This window comes from Toxotes jaculatrix, chromosome 6, assembly GCF_017976425.1.
Source record: "Toxotes jaculatrix isolate fToxJac2 chromosome 6, fToxJac2.pri, whole genome shotgun sequence".
Classification (NCBI taxonomy): domain Eukaryota; kingdom Metazoa; phylum Chordata; class Actinopteri; family Toxotidae; genus Toxotes; species Toxotes jaculatrix.
The window spans coordinates 20,338,339-20,350,947 of NC_054399.1; the positions used below are offsets into that span (position 1 = coordinate 20,338,339).

Here is a 12,609-nt window from a genome sequence, read left to right on the forward strand (position 1 = left end):
AGTACCTGTAGGGCTGATTCACACACAATAATTTAAAAATAAGTCTCAAACTAAAACTTTGTCCTTGGTGTTGATTGTTTTCCCAAGGATGAGACTTGCTCTGACGTTAAGTGTTTGCCTCCTTCCTTTTACCTCTATCACCAATTTATCTCTGTTTTCCACATTTTGCATTCTCTGTCTGCGTGTCCTTGTCTTTTCCAAGTGCTCTTGTGCCTCCTCTCCTATCCTGCTAGATCCCTGTGCACCACTAGTCCTCTGCCTGTAGCCTGAACAAGCTCAAGATTTACTTGCAATTCATTTGCATTTACCTCTCAGAATGCGACCTAGTCTTTTTTTTTTTTTTTTCCACAATTTTCTCAAATCCATAGGTTGGTTTGTGAGTGAGAGTGATTTTCAAAATAAGGGTAATACTTAGATTAAATAGGGTCATCAAATCCAATTATAGCTTCATATAATTGATCATAAGGTCACATGTTTGATCCATATATCAAATGAACTGCAACAACATCTTGAGGCCATTTTGGCTAATCCCTTCCCTAAGTCTGCTCTTCAAACACGGGGCAGTATTTGCTTTCCAGCACTTTGGTCTTGTACCATCTCCCCACCTATTCTGTCCCCCTTTATTCTCTATATTTTCTTTTACCGCCCCCTCTCCTCACATATTTCTTAGCTGTAGCCAAGGTTCTCCATCTCGTGGCGGTATCTTAACTCCGAAACTTTTGCTTTGTGCTGCTTGCTCTCCAGATGCTGCCTGAAGTCCGTCTCCTGCTCTGCACCACAGTTGCACATGGAGCAGTAGAACTGTCCGCTGGGAGTCACACACATGGCTAGGTCCCTGGGGATGCGCTGCCTTGGTCTGGGGTTGTAGTACGGCCCTGGAGGGTCAAAGAGACAAAAGACAACAGACAGGAGAGAAAAGGTTAGTAGTAGCTTCATATTACTAGACTGATTCATTCCAGATTTATTTATCATGACAGCTTGAAGGACACTCCTTCAGCTATTCTGTCTTTTTTCAATTAATCCCTCAATCACATAGTCAGTAAACTATCAGAAAATTGCATGAATACACATTATAGCTGAGGTTACTTGTTCAATTGTTTGTTTTGTCTGGTCCGTACTCCCAATCTCAAATATATTCAATTTACAGTCATATAAAACAAAGCACAAAAATCCTCATACTCAAGAAACTAGAACCAGCAAATGTTTAGCTTTTTTCACCGTGCCAGCAGAATGGCTCAGTGGGTGGTGTTGTCGGTCACCCTGTTGGTCCACCACTTTGGTCCAGACTGAAATATCACAGCAACTATTGGATGAATTGCCATGAAATGCTGTACAGAAATTCACTGTCCCCAGAGAATGAATTCTACTGCCTTTGGTGGTCTACTGATTTTTACTCTAGAGCCATGTGGTTGACATCTGTGGAGTTGAGTGAAATGTTTTAACAGCTTATCAACAATTTAGCATGAAATTTGTTACTGGCATCCATGTCCCCCTCAGGATGAATTGTAGTAACACTATTCCCTTGACCTTTTTTTTCTAGTACCACCATCAGGTCAAAACTGACTGAATTATAAATATTATACCTGCTTCACCTTCAAATGTTTGCATTGTTCATGGAAATATGTTAGCACACTGATTTTAGTATTTAGCTAAAAATACTGATGAGCCTTGGCCTCACAGATCTGCTACTAGCATGACTGTAGACTCTCTGTCTTGTTATTTAACCGACTGATTGTTAAAACGGATTAATCCAATAATTTAGCAGGGACATGAACACAATAAATCTCAGGCTGGGGACACACCCAAAGCTACGTTTCACAACAGATCTTTAATATCGACCAGAATCGCACACTTAATTCTAACCTGATGTATCACTGACACGTGTGATACACCAGAGTGCACAGAAAGAAAAGCACAGTGTTGTCTGGGATTACAACTAGGTGGATCACTGGAAAAAGAGTATTACTTGGTTTGTGAGAGTGTGTGTGTGTGTGTGTGTGTGTGTGTGTGTGTGTGTGTGTGTGTGTGTGTGTCAACACGGCAGAAAAACGAGAAGGAGACGGGGAGAGAGATAAAAAAGAAAGCGAGAAGGCAACGGCAGGAGAGCATGCAGCTATTCTGGAGTTTGTCTATCAAAAAAACTGATTATATCAGCAGAATGCTGCAGTGTGTGTGTTTGTGTGTGAGAGAGAGAGAGGGGAAGGTAACTGGCTCTTCTGTATTGTTTGGATGATCTTTCTTATTGTATGATTTATCTTGTTTTATATTGAGGAGCTGACGAGCCAGTGTTTTTGTCTGTACAAAGACAGAGGCAGAGTGAAACACGACAAGAAAGAGATGGTTGATTGACGTCAGCAGAAAGTCTGCCGTTACATTCTCTGTATCTGTTTTCACACACACACACACACACACACACACACACACACACACACACACACACACACACACACACACACACACACACACACACACACACACACACACACACACACACACACACCATCAGGTAAAGAAGTGCACCAAAAGTGCAGTAGTTAGGCATAACAGACACAACAGCAAGTGCTAGTTAGGCATGTTGGGGTGTTAGAGGTGTTAGGAGAGGAGGTAGTCTTGGAAGAGATGAGTCTTAAAGAGTCTTCAAGAGATTCTCGAAGATAGAGAGGGACAGTCTGGACTGTGACTGCCTTGTGTGCATGACAGAAATGCCAGACCACATTCCTTGGAGGAACGCAGTGGCCGTAGAGACTTGAATTTGATTTGGGAAGCCATAGGTAGGACTGACATGTTCTCAGTAAATTCGCTTTTGCATGATACTGACCTGCGCATCCTGGACCATCTGTAAGGTTTCACCGTGTATGGAGGGAGGCCTGCTAGAAGGGCGTGCAACGTGGTCAGGTTTCTCGCAGCCTTAGTCAGGCCGTGAGATGAAGAGGTGATCTCTCTTAGATTCTTTGCACTGGCTCAAACGTTAATACAGCAAACAAAGGCTGCCCTCAAAGGCTACTGAAAATAATGTATCTACTGGTGATGTTGACCTTTTCATGAGACCCCTGAATGAATTTTTTTTCAGTGCAGATGCTGTTTATGTGATAGTCTAGCCTTTGGAATTGGAATTGAATGTTAAGTATTTTCTCTTGTTCACCATATCTTTTTAGGCAGCTGCAGCAGCTTATTTCACTGACATATTCTGACAACACATGGGAGAACTGCTGATTTTTTCTCTCTCTAACCCCAAGGGTGTTCATTACAGTTCAGTCAGCTATTGAAATTGGCATTCTGGACAGCCAAACTGACTTGGCAGAATATTTATATATAAATATACATATGCAAAAACATTGTGGATTATATCACATTTTATGAGGGAAAATAAAGTCTGAACAGCTAGAGGCCAAATACTTATGTAGCTGCTAATAGTGGCTAGTTAACATAGCTTCACCGGGAAACCACACAAACGTCAATGTCCCTATTGGGTTAATATGTTGTTGCAAATACAAGTCCTAATGTAGATACATGCAGCGGTAATGATTTGTAACCCCAAATTATGCTGATATTGTCTTTTAATTTATTAATTAATTTTGAATATATATTTTTTAATATTTTACCTGACATGGAAGCAGGTAGCTGTGGGCTGCGGCGGTTTTTCACCAGTCTGTACTCACTGCTGTCTTTCCTGTTTCTTCTTGGGACTGTCTCATTGCTGCCTTCCCTGAAACAGAACCAGAGTCAACATCACTTCAGTTTCATCCAAAAGGTGAATAAATCCCAAGTGTCATTAACTTACATAATATCAGCATAGCTAGTTGACTAATTAGTGAAACCAAAACCAGCCGTGAACGGTGATTCTTCTCAAACTGCCCCGACTTTTGACCTGATTAAGCTGATTAAGTCCATGACCATACAGTTTCCTGAGTAACTTATATTTGGTGACTGCATTTCTCGTAGAATTCTCTTTTACTTGGCACTGTATGCTAAGCCTGCACAAAGCAGAATAAGGATGGAGCCTACAGCAAAAACAGCAGAAAGTTTCCTTGCCCAAACCTACGTGTTGTTGGCGTTCTGTTGGGCCTCGGCGAGCCGTAGTTTCTTGGCGTGGTTCTTGCCCTGGTAGTGGGCCTGTGCAACGGCCGGTGAACTGAAGGAAGCATCACACAGCTTACAATAATCATTCTCAGTGGCCAAGATGACCCGGGTCGCCCCCTTATACAGCGCCTGCAGAAACAGGACAAAGCAATGCAGTGTTTGTGGTGAGAGGAGTCAGGGAGTAAACAGTGAGAGAGAGAAGAAAGAAATATTTAGTGCCGGTGGGAGGAAGAAAAGAATTCCTTGCCTAATTTCTTTAGATTTTCGAGTGGGAAATATACACTCATTAAACTTTTTGACTCAGGAAAAAAAAATTACAAATTCATGCACTAAACTCCAAAATGGTCATATTTGGAGTATGATATATTTAAACGACAGTTGCAGATTAAGCTGCCTATAGGTTTACACTTTTAATTCTTTATCAATAAATTCAATCGTTCAAAAAGAACAGTTGCAGTTATGTGTAATACAAAATTTCTTATGCTGTACATTTTACAATTTTGACAGATTTGTTATTGATTTGTATGTGTACTTGATGCTTTTATTCATTCTGAGCAACAATGGCAGAAACACGCAGTGGCGCTTCAACAACATGGCAAATCTTAAAAGTCCAAAAAAAAAAATGTAGCAGTACAATGAAATGTATAATATATATGTTCATTGAATTCTGTCTCCTAAATGTCCTAATTGGGGATACACAACCCCATTATTTCATTTCTATTGTCCTTTTCTCGTTTTGCTTCTGATCTTTCATAAACCAAGTTTTCATGCAGTTTCATTGGACCTTAGATTTAACTCTTGCTAGCACTGACAAAAGAAAATGAGTGAGATGGATAGGGAATTTTATCTTCAAAGTTCGACAGTAAATTGTTCAGTGGTGAGAGGATGATGTGAGTTTCCACTGTTCAAATGAAGCAGTGTGACTCTGCAGTTCCCACCAACCTCCTCCTCAGAGGGAAACTTCCTCTATCAGCAGACTGGCCACTTTGGCAGCAGTACACCCACCTTCTCAACTGAATCTGTAATATTTAGGAAGGTTGGTGCTGAGTTGCTAAGCTTGAGCCTGACCTGCCTGCCTGTGTCGCTGTCGTTGGATCCTGAGCTGAGGGCTGTCTGTCCAGCCACATCAAGGACTTCAGGGATCCTAATGGCTGGTGGCTGTTGACTGCCAGCATAGAAATTTCTCAGCTTTTTACTGTGGTTCTTCCCCTAGACAAACAGATGAGGACATAGAAGTTTGTGTTTATTTATGTACAATATCTTGATACTCTACATGCTGCTGCATGTGTGAATGTGTATTTCAACTGACCTGGTAGTGCGCCTGTGCCTGCTGAGCAGAGTTAAGGGTAACATTGCAGAGTTTACAATACAGTGGTTTGCACAGTTCCTCCAGCCCCAGAGAGTCCTCCTGCTCCTCCATGCCCAGAGGAGAGCCCTCATCCTGGGGTTGCTCGCTGGCTGGGGCTGCCTGACCTGGAAGATGGCCAGGGATGAGGCTGGACATCGGGGCTGGGATGAGGGCTGGTCCTGGGGGCCGTGGAGGAAGCTGTGAAAGGTCTGGGCCTGGAGCAGGAGGGGACGACAGGGGGCTGGGAGGGAGGGGGAATCGACCAGCTCCAGGCGCCACTACAGGTGGGGGCACCAGTGCTTGTGCAGGGTTCAGAGGTGGAGGGCCAAGTGGTTGTGTGAGATCCATGGTAGGAGGCACTATTGCTTGTGTGTGATCTACAGGTGGGGGCCCTAAAGTATGTGGCATTGGTGGAGGCCCCAGGGGCTGAGCTGGAGTCATTGGAGGGGGGCCTAAGTTGTGTGGGGGGGTAATGGGGGGAGGCCTTAAGGTGTGAGTAGCAGTTATGGGAGGGGGCCCTAGAGTCTGGGTTGGAGCCATAGTTGGGGGACCAATTGCCTGAGCAGGAGCGATGGGTGGAGGGCCGAGAGGCTGCGTAGGTGCCATTGGCGGAGGTCCTAGCTGGTGGAGCGAGTCGATGTGTTGGAAAGGCTGCTGGGGATGGCTGAAGAGACTCAGAGGAGGCTTCAACATGTTCTCTGGGCCTGTGGACACCAGAGGAAATAAAGCATATAGACATGACTATTACACACAGGAAAAGTCAAAGAAATTTCTTACAAGAAAATTCAGCAACCCTGATGAGGATGACAATGTTGATTCAGACAGACATGACTGCAATAACACATGAATTAACTCTTTGCCACTTTTTGTTTTAAGTCTTTATGGCCTTGATGGCTTGTAGACGTTTGTATAAACAAACTATATTCAAAGAAACCAGACAGAACATTCATGGAGTAATAGAACATACTTAGAATTTTTTAGCCATGCTAGCTCTAGGGACAGCAATGTCAGTCAGTGGGCTGGTCTGCCACTTTGGTCCTGACTGAAATATATCAACAAGTATTGGTTAGACTGTCATGAAATTTTGTACAAACATTCATTGTCCGCAGAAAAATTAATCCTAATGACTTTTGGGATCCCCTGGCTTTTCCTCTAGCACCACCATGAGGTAGGCCTTTGTGATTCAAATATTTCAACAATCAACAATTTCTGGATGGATTTCTATGAAAACTGGTCAAGACATCTTGAGGTGAATCTGCTTCAAAATACACATTGTAGAATATCAGGCCTTTGTACAAGGAGGAATTGTGCTCAATATTTCAGGAAACAACTACTTTTTTGGGGTGGCTCATACAAGTTTATGATGTGCCACTTTTAGTAAAGATGACATGTAATTTGTAGGATGGACAGCAATCCTACTGACAAGGCAAGGAAACAACCATAACATAAACAAAATGTCACTTCCCTGGCAAAGGAAGAAATAAGCATGCATTGCAATATGTAGGTTGGCACGGTGGTACTCCGGCTCCCTCCCACAATCCCAAAAACATGTACATTAGGTTGACCGACTCTACATTGCCCCTAGGTATGAGTGTGTGCGTGTGTGGTTGTCTGTCTTTGTGTGTTATTTCTGCGATTGATTGCTGTACCCCACCTCCAGCTCCCCTGCGACCCTGGTGGCTCAAGTGGTATAGAAAATGGATGGATGCAATATGTATGTATTGCATTAAGTTAGACTGTTGGTGATGCTTAATATACTGCTATATATAAAGCGGATGTTGTAATCATCAAAAAGGAACTCTTCTCTAAAACTATGACAATCCGATGTTAAATGCACAGTGACACTTAGAGAAGGCATTTATTTATTGGAGCCCTGAGGCTGGAGAAATGTACAGAGATGGGCGAATGGAAACACATTCTCGGACAGAGGAGCTTCACACTCCAGTGGGCAGAAGAAAGATTAGGCTGAGCCTGCAGAGGCAGCAGTCATGCATACAGGACGTTGCACACACATGAATGTGCGCACACACAGAGACAGTGACAATAAAATCCTAAAGCCTCTCTAATCAGAAGAGATCACAGCCTAGAGTGTGACTGCTCAAATAGGCTGAATATGTGTGTGTGTTTGTGTGGGCATAGTAGGCACGGGTGTATGTGCAGAAGAATGAGCATAATATTAGGAATGCTACTCTGCTGATTTGTGTGTGCCTGTTTGTGTCACTCTAATGCTCCATTTTGTGTGTTTGTGTGTATGTGTATGTGTAACCACATATTGTCAGGTCAGTAATAGGCCAACAGCTGAGTCAAAACTCAGTGTGCTGGAAGCTTTCATCTGGAATCCAATCGGACGCCCAATGGCAGTGATTCATGGACCCAAAATAACACCCAGGGGTGTTTGTGTTTCCGACTGCTGCTTGCTGTCAGTGTGTCTGTCTGGCTGCCTGTCTGTCACCTGGCCTGGCTGACCTCAGGAGAAAGGTATGCTGGACAAGGCACTGACCTTACTATAGTGCCGTCAACTGCAAGATGAGACGTTCAGAGAGTAAGCAAAGTGGCATGTGTTGCCTACTCAGTAGTGAAGCAGTAACTACTATTTTCATGTAAATAAAAATGAGTTTCACTACTTAGACATTATGTGCTGTTTCAACATATCCTGTTCATGAAAGCTTTTCCATTTGCTGATCAGAGGAGCTCCTTTTAAGTTTCTGACAAGCGATCTGTGGGAAATGCAGTGCAGAAATACCACAGCAATGACAGCTTTAGCTCCAAAGATGGAGACAATGTAACAAAAATTCATGTAATGTTATAATAAATGGATATACTGTAGACATGTAAAGTTAAAATATGACCAAAGGGTTATGATAAAAAAAAATGTTTGTGCTTCAAATATTCATCTTTTTGCTGCTGGTGTTGAATGAGACCAATAAAAAAAAGCCTCATCCCACCAATCAAGCTCCACGTACTGCACTTCATCAATCTCACTGGCAGCAGCGTCATGAAAAACCTTCAATCCTGACTGAGACAGCCTGCACAGCAGTTTAGAAACCAAACCGCAGGACAGCTGACCCTTTTTGCTTGATATGATCCATTAAGCAGTTCAGAGAACACACTGTGCTACGACACAGTGGATATGACTATTTAACTGCGTGTGAATGTCCTCTATATCTGTTACAATAAGCTAGAAGTTGTCCCTGTCAATTGTTTTTCCAACACTGCCTCCTTACATAATATTTTTTCTTCCCTGACCTGTTCTCCTTGATCTATTGGTGATACTGCCTCATGTATTTACTTGGAAAATAATGTAGTCAGTGCTGTGTGCATGAACCAAACACTCTTGAACTAAAGAGATAAAAAAACAAAAACAAAAAAAAACACTAAACAGCTTTTATTTTGCCAATGATTCCTTGTGCTTGCCAGCATTTTCAGTTCAATTAATTCCTCTATAGTAAATGAGCCACAAAAAACGAGAGAGATCTGCAACTGCTGCATTTACATACACACACTAGACTCTAGGTGGGACTGTGTATAACTACATTTTGCTTCCACCTTCATGATATGTATTGTAAGCAATGACTGATTAGTTCTGGGGGAGAAATTGATTTAATAACAATGTGCTTTAAATCACATTTGTGAGCACATTTGCTTTTTCTAGCATAGGATGCAAAAAAGCATTCATTATTAGTTGGTTCTTAGTCTACACTAATCTGAAACATCAATAAATACTTACAGTACAAAACAGGAGGATCCTCCCTCAAAGAACATCAAAGTGGACCAAACATAACGGCTTTTAAGTATACCACATAATGAAGAATACATGCTTAACCTTCTCTCAGAATTTCAGACCTTGACTTTTGGTCAAACCTTTACTTTTGGTTCTCAATTTGTGTCAGAAACAAACAAATGAATTGCCTGTTTTGCATTTCAATTTTGTCTGTTACCTATCCATAGTTTTAATGTGAGCCTGCACTGAATGTAGATAGGCCAAGGTCGGTTTCCTCCTCTTCCAGGAGACCCAGATCTAGGCCCACAAAGTGCAGTCTACAGAGATGCAGCACATATACACGTCCACAGCAGTGGACCTTGCTGCAAGGTCAAAAAAAACTTTGTTGTTTTGCATTTTAGGTTTTGGAAATGACAATCAACTTTGCAAGTCAAATGTGATACTGCTCTGAAGTACAAGGCAGGAAGTGATCTTAGACTGTCAACACAGTAGTGCTCATCATAACTTTAGCAAGATATTGTTCTCAAAGTCTTAAAAGAATCAACCAGAGTCAGGAAAAATAAATGGCTTACTTGAAACCGCCTTAGGCTTTTTTCATTAGTTTGTTACTTGTCGGATTCTTTTCAGCTTGACTCAAAAGTTCTTGGTTTGCTGGTTTAAAACTAAGCTGCAAAAAAACTTCTGTTCTGTTCTGGAGCCTGATAATCTCATGGCCTCCACTGAGAATCTCTAAATAGGCCAAGTGTTCGTTTTCTCTAGAGTTTCTCTTGCCGTACTGTGTTGTGCCACATCAATTATAGAGCAATGAGAAGCACATGCCTCCTGCACTTATTCCATATGCTTCACTGGGCAGCGGATGAGCAGCGAAGACCAGATACATCTTACTGCAATTTACTTATTATACCATTACAGTAAAGTCTATCTTCCACTTATATATCTCAGTAGCCCTGAAGGTTAAAATCTCCTTCACCTACCTCCTCTCATGGAGAAGAGTTGGCTTAACTTTAATAATTAACATGATCAACGTGAGTGGTATTCTTCTTTAAAGACACCTGGCCTATGCATTAGGGTGCTATTACCATATCGATTGGTAAATATCTATACCTCCTTATAGAAATGGGAATTAAGAATGTGTATATTTAGGGCTGCAGTTATTATTATGTTTTTTGAAATTCTTTATTTTGGTTGATAGATCACAGGTATTATACTGATAATGGTATTCAGACAGAAAGGCACACAAACGGTCACATTTCAGAAGCATAAGTCAACAAATATTTAGTGTTTACAAATGAGTTAAACGATTTGTATATTATGAAAATAGTCATCTTTTCCGTTGATTGATCCAGTAACCGGGTACTTTTCAGCACCATATAGCATTTCATTTCCAAAAATATACTTTTTATTCACTATCATTAGGACAGAAGCTGAGATCTGATTGAAGATGGCAAGTGACTATTTATGGACAGGAATATTAGCAGGTGCATTGATCGATCTCATGCTATAAATCGGAATGATCTAGCGTCATGACCATGACACACGCTGGCCTCAAGTCCATAAGACCAACAGGAAAGCCAGTTTTGGCAGGCGACCATACAGGTAAAATGAAAAAAAAAAAAACCCCACTTATTATATAATTACCACATGTCACCATCAGCTGTGCAGATCAAGCGGTGCAAAGGATAGAGTGAACTGAGCAGCAGTGGTTCCGTTTTTTTCCCCTCACTTGCTCTGACCACACTCGATTGACTGCCATACTCGAGTGATGAAAGTGAACATTACACTGAGGCTATTATGCTGTTTCAGATTACGGTCAGACATCAAGCACAAACCTCGAGCATCCCCCGGATCATGAGATACAGAGCTCTCCTATAGTCCAAGAGACTATTAGAGTATCTCGACAACCTCAGATTTCGCATCGCAGCATCCATGCTCTATAAGCTGGGCAGGTTGGTGGCGGGTGCGTCTCCCTACATGACATTACGAAGATGACAGCGGCACCAGAGCAACCGGTTTCAGCATCCACCTTCCTCTGTACCATCTGCAAATGTCTCCGGTTGGATTTTCTCCATCCCCGCACATTAAGCGCGCAAGACTGCTGGCAGTCAGAGGGGCAGATCATATGTATATGTTAAGCCTGTCCTTACCTGGCAATCGGGCAAGATAATGGCTGCTGTCACCGTAGCTGACAGGCGGCGAAGTGTAATTTCTGCAGTATTCTGCACTGTGGTAATACGCTGCATCTCCGGTCTTCAGCTGCATCATCGTAGTCACATCCCTTCGCCAACTTCTCCTCTTCAAAAAAAAAAAAAAAAAAACCGGACGGTCAAGAAGGATGGCAGTCCCTACCACACGCTGAAACACTGAATTTCACCGGGGGGGTGGTTTCCAGAGGCGGGCGAAATACGGACAGCGTCAGGCAGCTACTAAATACTCTCGTTCACTACTGGTAAACACATTGCATTTGTGTTTTATCATCTCATCATCACATGACGATAAGCATCTGCTCAGCGGGGGTAAAATCTATTTGCGGGAGAAAAACCCTGTCGAGCTTCCTCCACCGTCCCTTTCCTTCTTGGTATAGTCCATTTCCGATGCCACCGCTGCTGATTTGCATGGGTGGCAATCATGACACATTGTATAAATATGTTACACCTCTGTGGTACACTCAGATCAGCCGTGCTGCCTATTTATGAGTCTCAGATCTGCAGGGAAAACAACCGGTCAGGCGTTGTAATGAAACTGTTGATATGATATGATATGATATGATATGATATGATATGATATGATATGATATGATATGATATGAGCAAATAAAATGAAAGTGCTCCTGAATTAGGCCGTGGAGAAAAAGAACAGATAATAATAATAATAAGAAGAAGAAGAAGAAGAAGAATGTACTGTGTCTATTCTATACGTTCCCACTTTGCTCTAAGTCCCCCTATTGATCATTTATAAACAAACATTTAGTAAACAGTTTATGACACACTATGATGAGGTTGTAAGCTGATATAAATACATTTTAAGTGTTTGTTTTTAAGCATCGGTTATAACCTATATTGTCATCCATTGTCTGTTTATGCACCAGGCTCCACTTGTGGGTGTCCACAGGAAGAAATATAGCTGCTGACAAATAATAAATAAACACTTCTGCTTACAACCATGGTGTGTCATGAACCATCTATTAAATGTTTATATGCTATTTTATGTTATTTATTTTATGTTATTTATTTTATGTTTATGATATTTGTTATCCATGTTCATAATATGAACCCATTTCTACATCAATGTGACCCTTACAAAACTTTTATTTATTTATTTTAAAGGATAGGTCTTAAAGGATAGGTGCCCATATACATCTATCTATCTATCAGGAAGAGCGATCACAGAAAGCAAAACCTGTTTCAAAGTACATACAGGCACCTCACAATTTTTTAAGCCATACTTGAAAAATTGTGGATCT

The 12,609-nt window shown here is 41.7% G+C and overlaps 1 protein-coding gene across 1 annotated transcript; it reads right to left on the reverse strand.

Moving 5' to 3' along the window:
- Positions 1 to 432: 432 nt before the first annotated feature.
- zmat3 (zinc finger, matrin-type 3) lies at positions 433 to 11,411 on the reverse strand. Its single transcript, XM_041040429.1, has 6 exons — positions 11,294 to 11,411; positions 5,390 to 6,132; positions 5,149 to 5,289; positions 4,043 to 4,209; positions 3,603 to 3,706; positions 433 to 875 (listed from the first exon to the last, which is right to left on the reverse strand). Exons 1-6 carry the CDS (start codon positions 11,409 to 11,411, stop codon positions 667 to 669), a joined length of 1,482 nt encoding a protein of 493 aa, XP_040896363.1. The 3' UTR covers positions 433 to 666.
- Between the last annotated feature and the right edge of the window lie 1,198 nt (positions 11,412 to 12,609).

Coding starts and splice junctions, on each gene's coding strand:
- zmat3 (XM_041040429.1), bottom strand. CDS start 11,411: ATGATGCAGCTGAAGACCGGAGATGCAGCGTATTACCACAGTGCAGAA. Junction 4,210..5,148: donor ACAGCGACACAGGCAGGCAG/GTCAGGCTCAAG, acceptor CTGTTTCTGCAG/GCGCTGTATAAGGGGGCGAC. Junction 3,707..4,042: donor CAACAGAACGCCAACAACAC/GTAGGTTTGGGC, acceptor GTTCTGTTTCAG/GGAAGGCAGCAATGAGACAG.